Source organism: Dryobates pubescens, chromosome 3, assembly GCF_014839835.1.
Source record: "Dryobates pubescens isolate bDryPub1 chromosome 3, bDryPub1.pri, whole genome shotgun sequence".
NCBI lineage: Eukaryota > Metazoa > Chordata > Aves > Piciformes > Picidae > Dryobates > Dryobates pubescens.
The window spans coordinates 49,563,782-49,569,649 of NC_071614.1; the positions used below are offsets into that span (position 1 = coordinate 49,563,782).

A 5,868-nucleotide genomic window follows, 5' to 3' on the forward strand; every position below is an offset into this window, starting at 1 on the left:
GCTCTGCCCTGCCTGCAGCACAGCAAAGGGCACAGGCAGAGGGGAAGAAGGAGCAAAGCCCAGCAATAAGGAGCTGGGAGGCTGGCAGGAGCTGAAGAATGGGCAAGGCAAGCACCTGGCCAAGGGAGACCTGCAGAGAAGAGCAGCAGTGGCACCAGTCTGAAAGGCTTCATCCTCCCCTGGGGGCAGGGGCAGAGGCAAAGCAAGCACAGAAACCATGCTGGGAGAGAGGGGAGCAGGGGGCTGAGAGCCCAGCCCAGGCAGAGAAACCAGCCAGAGGTGGGGAGGGGGAAATAGAGGAGGCAGCAGCTCCCCCTCCTCTGGAAAGCAGGTGGCACAGAGGGCTGGGAGTGCCAGGACAAGGAGCAATGGTTTGAGCTGGGAGAGGGGAGACTGAGACTGGAGAGGAGGAAGAGATGCCTGAGTGAGGGTGGGGAGAGTGTGGCACAGGTTGGAACTGGAGGATCTTTGAGGTCCCTTTGAAGCCAACCCATTCTGTGGTCCTGGGAACATGGCAGGAGAGGAAGCAGGGCAGGGGAGCACCCCAGCAGCAAGCACTGTTCCCCCTGCTAGCTCTGCCTGCTGGGGCTCTGCCTGCTGGGGCTCTGCCTGCCGGGGCTCAGCACAGCACTCTGCTGCTGCCTCAGCCCAGGAGCTGGAGCTCAGAGTGGCTCTCTGGGCCTGATGCTTCCTCCCTCCCCTCCCTGCTCTCCCCGCCCCGATGCAGCAATTGGGTTACAGGCACTGAGAGCTGGGAAATTAAATGTGGCTGCTGGATAAAGGCCTGCAAGTGACAAATCCAATGAGTCCTCTTAATCCTCCTGAGCTGCAGGGGCTGGTGCCTGCCAGCCAGGGGCAGCCCTTTCCCTGGGACACCTCCCCCTGGCTCTGCTCTGAGAGCCACCTTGCTCTGCCAGCTGGCCTGGCCGGGCAGCCTCTGCCCTTCCTGGAGCACAAACCCTGCTGCAGTGGTGGGGATGCACCCCCAGGATGGGCCAAGCAGGTTCTGCCCCAGCTCCTGGCTGCTGGCACCCACAGCAGCTGCCAGGCCCCTGCCCTGCCAGCTCTGCCCCAGCAGTGCCCCCCTCTCACCTCTCCCATTTGTGCTGCGAGCAGCATCCCAACGTCAGAGCTTCCTGAGAGGAGAGCGGCACAGATGGCAGCCACCCCAAAGGCCTGCAGGAGCTGAATCACTTCACAGCAGAAGGAATAATTGGTGTAAAGCTTGACAGAAATGTGGCCACAGATAGCCAGAGAAAGGAAGGATCTGAGGCTTCCTCTGCCAGCAGAGCACCAGCAGCCAGCCTGGCACTGGTGCAGCCAGCCTGGCACTGGTGCAGCCAGCCTGGCACTGGTGCAGCTGATGGCTCTGGAGGTGTGGGATCCACCACCACCTGCAGATGGCTTCCCAGATGGTGCCTCTGAGCCTGCTGAGAGGTGCAGGGGTGCCTGGAGCCAGGGAGGGTGAGAAGCAGAACCTGCCTCAAAACCAAGGGGACTCACAGCAGGCACAGAGCGGGAGAGCTCCTCCCGTGGGCACAGGGCACCAGGGCACGCCAGCAGGCACCCTGTAACAGCTGGGCACAAGACCTCACCTGCCTGCAGCACATGGGCCCTTGGCTGGCAGCTGAGCTGGGGAGGGCCTGCAGCAGCACAGGGGCTGAGCTCCCTTCTGCAGCCAGCTGGGGCTCAGAGCTGCCACAAGAGACACTGGCAGGAGAAGGGCAGGGTGAGGATGCCAGGCAGGCAGAGCAGGAAGGGTTTGTTCCAGCTGGGTCTGCTCCTCCAGGGGAAAAGGGTCCAGTGCTGGCCACAGACTCTCAGCAAACAGAACCTCAGGAGGGTTCCTGCACAGCAGAGAGCAGAGAATCAGCCAGGCAGGGACCAGCTGCTCTGGTCACAGCCACATTGCCACAGCTGCAGCTCCTCCTGGGGACAGTCACAGTATGGGCTGGGTTGGAAGGGACCTTCAACATCATCCAGCTCCAAGCCCCTGCCATGCCCAGGGACACCTCCCATCAGGGCCTCATCCAGCCTGGCCTGCAGAACCCCCAGGCAGGAGGCAGCCACAGCCTCCCTGGGCAGCCTGGGCCAGAGGCTCAGCTCCCTCCTGGACTGCAGAACTTCTTCCTCAGCTCCAGCCTGACCCTGCTCTGCCTCAGCTCCAAACCCTTCCCCCTTGGCTTGGCTCCAGACCCCCTCAGGAGAAGTCTCTCTGCAGCCTTCCTGCAGGCTGCCTTCAGGCCCTGGCAGCAGCTCTGAGGTGCCCCTGGAGCCTTCTCCTCTGCAGGCTGCACAGCCCCAGCTCCCTCAGCCTGTGCTCCCAGCAGAGCTGCTCCAGCCCTGGCAGCATCCTTGTGGCCTCCTCTGGCCTCTCTCCACAGCTCTGTGTCCTTCTGCTGCTGGGGACCCCAGAGCTGGAGGCAGGGTAGGAGGTGAGGTCTGGGCAGAGCCCAGGGTCAGAATCCCCTCTGCTGCCCTCTGCCCACCCTGCTCTGGCTGCAGCTCAGGGTACTTGCAGGACCCCAGCCCCAGAGGGCTCCAACTGCTTCATTCACATCAGGCTTTAGTCTTTGAGCTGATCCAACCCTGTCCAGCCTTGGAGAGCCCAATGAGGAGCAGCATCTGCTGCTTGTTCCCAGCAGTGCTCCCAGGGGTCAGAGCATCCTCCCTGCACCTCTGCACTGAGCTGTGGCTGCAGCAGGCAGCAGTGGCCCTGCTGCTCCCTGCTCTGCTCCCAGCGGCCAATGTCCTCCTGCTCCTCACAGGCTGGGAGGCCTCCTCCTGCCTGTGTCTGCAGAGGTGACACAGTTCAGAGCAGAGATGGTTCTGTTTGGGGGGGTTGGCTATGGCAAACTGCAGCCCATGGCAAGCCAGCCCAGCTGGGCTGCACCAGGCATGGAGACTCCACCTGCAGCCAGGCTCTGTGCCACAGCTGTGCTGGCTGGAGCAGGAAGCCCAGGCCCGGGGGGAAGGCAGGGAGAAGAGGACCAAGCGAGGACAGGAGGCTCCGCAGGGCTGGGCTCCGCAGGGCTGGGCTCCGCGGGGCTGGGGCTCCGCAGGGCTGGGGCTGGGCTCCGCAGGGCTGGGGCTGAGCTCTGCAGGGCTGGGGCTGGGCTCCGCAGGGCTGGGCTCCGCGGGGCTGGGCTCCGCAGGGCTGGGGCTGAGCTCTGCGGGGCTGGGGCTGGGCTCCGCAGGGCTGGGGCTGGGCTCTGCAGGGCTCGGCTCCGCAGGGCTGGGGCTCCGCAGGGCTGGGGCTGGGCTCCGTGGGGCTGGGGCTCCGCAGGGCTGGGGCTCCACAGGGCTGGGGCTGGGCTCCGTGGGGCTGGGGCTCCGCAGGGCTGGGGCTGGGCTCCGTGGGGCTGGGGCTCCGCAGGGCTGGGGCTCCGCAGGGCTGGGGCTCCGCAGGGCTGGGGCTCCGCGGGGCTGGGGCTCCGCGGGGCTGGGGCTGGGGCTCCGCGGGGCTGGGCTCCGCAGGGCTGGGCTCCGCGGGGCTGGGGCTGGGCTCCGCAGGGCTGGGGCTCCGCGGGGCTGGGCTCCGCAGGGCTGGGCTCCGCAGGGCTGGGCTCCGCGGGGCTGGGCTCCGCAGGGCTGGGGCTCCGCGGGGCTGGGGCTGGGCTCTGCGGGGCTGGGGCTCCGCGGGGCTGGGGCTCCGTGGGGCTGGGGCTCCGTGGGGCTGGGGCTCCGCGGGGCTGGGGCTCCGCAGGGCTGGGCTCCGCAGGGCTGGGCTCTGCAGGGCTGGGCTCCGCAGGGCTGGGCTCCGCAGGGCTGGGGCTGGGGCTCCGCGGGGCTGGGCTCCGCAGGGCTGGGCTCCGCAGGGCTGGGCTCCTCGGGGCTGGGCTCCGCAGGGCTGGGGCTCCGCGGGGCTGGGCTCCGCAGGGCTGGGCTCCGCGGGGCTGGGCTCCTCGGGGCTGGGCTCCGCAGGGCTGGGGCTCTGCGGGGCTGGGGCTGGGCTCTGCGGGGCTGGGGCTCCGCGGGGCTGGGGCTCCGTGGGGCTGGGGCTCCGTGGGGCTGGGGCTCCGCGGGGCTGGGGCTCCGCAGGGCTGGGCTCCGCAGGGCTGGGCTCTGCAGGGCTGGGCTCCGCAGGGCTGGGCTCCGCAGGGCTGGGGCTCCGTGGGGCTGGGGCTCCGCAGGGCTGGGCTCCGCAGGGCTGGGCTCCTCGGGGCTGGGCTCCGCAGGGCTGGGGCTGGGCTCTGCGGGGCTGGGGCTCCGCGGGGCTGGGGCTCCGTGGGGCTGGGGCTGAGCTCTGCGGGGCTGGGGCTCCGCGGGGTTGGGGCTGGGCTCCGCAGGGCTGGGCTCTGCAGGGCTCGGGCTCCGCAGGGCTGGGGCTGGGCTCCGCAGGGCTGGGGCTCCGAGGGGCTGGGGCTGGGCTCCGCAGGGCTGGGCTGGGGCTCCGCGGGGCTGGGGCTGGGCTCCGCAGGGCTGGGGCTGGGCTCCACAGGGCTGGGCTCCGCAGGGCTGGGCTCCGCAGGGCTGGGGCTGGGCTCCGCAGGGCTGGGGCTGGGCTCCGCAGGGCTGGGGCTGGGCTCCGCAGGGCTGGGCTCCGCGGGGCTGGGGCTCCACAGGGCTGGGGCTGGGCTCCGCAGGGCTGGGGCTCCGCAGGGCTGGGCTCCGCAGGGCTGGGGCTCCGCAGGGCTGGGGCTGGGCTCCGCAGGGCTGGGCTCCTCAGGGCTGGGCTCCGCGGGGCTGGGGCTCCACAGGGCTGGGGCTGGGCTCCGCAGGGCGGGGGCTCCACAGGGCTGGGCTCCGCAGGGCTGGGGCTCCACAGGGCTGGGCTCCGCGGGGCTGGGGCTGGGCTACACAGGGCTGGGCTCCGCGGGGCTGGGGCTCCGCAGGGCTGGGGCTGGGCTCCGCAGGGCTGGGGCTGAGGCTCCGCGGGGCTGGGGCTGGGCTCCGCAGGGCAGGGGCTGGGGCTCCGCAGGGCTGGGGCTCCGCAGGGCAGGGCTGGGGCTCCGCGGGGCTGGGGCTGGGCTCCGCAGGGCAGGGGCTGGGGCTCCGCAGGGCTGGGGCTGGGGCTCCGCAGGGCAGGGCTGGGGCTCCGCGGGGCTGGGGCTGGGCTCCGCAGGGCAGGGGCTGGGGCTCCGCAGGGCAGGGCTGGGGCTCCGCAGGGCTGGGCTCCGCAGGGCTGGGGCTCCGCGGGGCTGGGGCTGGGCTCCGCAGGGCTGGGGCTGGGGCTCCGGAGGGCTGGGGCTGGGCTCCGCAGGGCTGGGGCTGGGGCTCCGCAGGGCAGGGCTGGGGCTCCGCAGGGCTGGGGCTCCGCGGGGCTGGGGCTGGGCTCCGGAGGGCTGGGGCTGGGCTCCGCAGGGCTGGGGCTGGGCTCCGCGGGGCTGGGGCTGGGCTCCGCGGGGCTGGGGCTGGGGCTCCGCAGGGCTGGGGCTGGGCTCCGCAGGGCTGGGGCTGGGCTCCGCGGGGCTGGGGCTGGGCTCCGCAGGGCTGGGGCTCTGCAGGGCTGGGGCTGGGCTCCGCAGGGCTCCGCAGGGCTGGGGCTGGGCTCCGCAGGGCTGGGGCTGGGGCTCCGCAGGGCTGGGGCTGGGCTCCGCAGGGCTGGGGCTGGGCTCCGCAGGGCTGGGGCTGGGGCTCCGCAGGGCTGGGGCTGGGCTCCGCAGGGCTGGGGCTGGGGCTCCGCAGGGCTGGGGCTGGGGCTGGGCTCCGCAGGGCTGGGGCTGGGGCTCCGCAGGGCTGGGGCTGGGCTCCGCAGGGCTGGGGCTGGGCTCCGCAGGGCTGGGGCTGGGCTCCGCAGGGCTGGGGCTGGGGCTCCGCAGGGCTGGGGCTGGGCTCCGCAGGGCTGGGGCTGGGCTCCGCAGGGCTGGGCTCCGCGGGGCTGGGGCTGGGCTCCGCAGGGCAGGGCTCCGCAGGGCTGGGGCTGGG

General features: G+C 71.9%; 1 protein-coding gene across 1 annotated transcript; it reads right to left on the minus strand.

Moving 5' to 3' along the window:
- Positions 1-3,108: 3,108 nt before the first annotated feature.
- On the minus strand, positions 3,109-3,864 carry LOC128899480 (uncharacterized; the record flags this gene model as incomplete). Its single annotated transcript, XM_054178815.1, is given in 4 exon segments — positions 3,109-3,334; positions 3,336-3,523; positions 3,525-3,758; positions 3,760-3,864. Coding segments are annotated over 4 exon segments (753 nt in total), but the record flags the coding sequence as incomplete, so codon positions are not given.
- Positions 3,865-5,868: the final 2,004 nt, after the last annotated feature.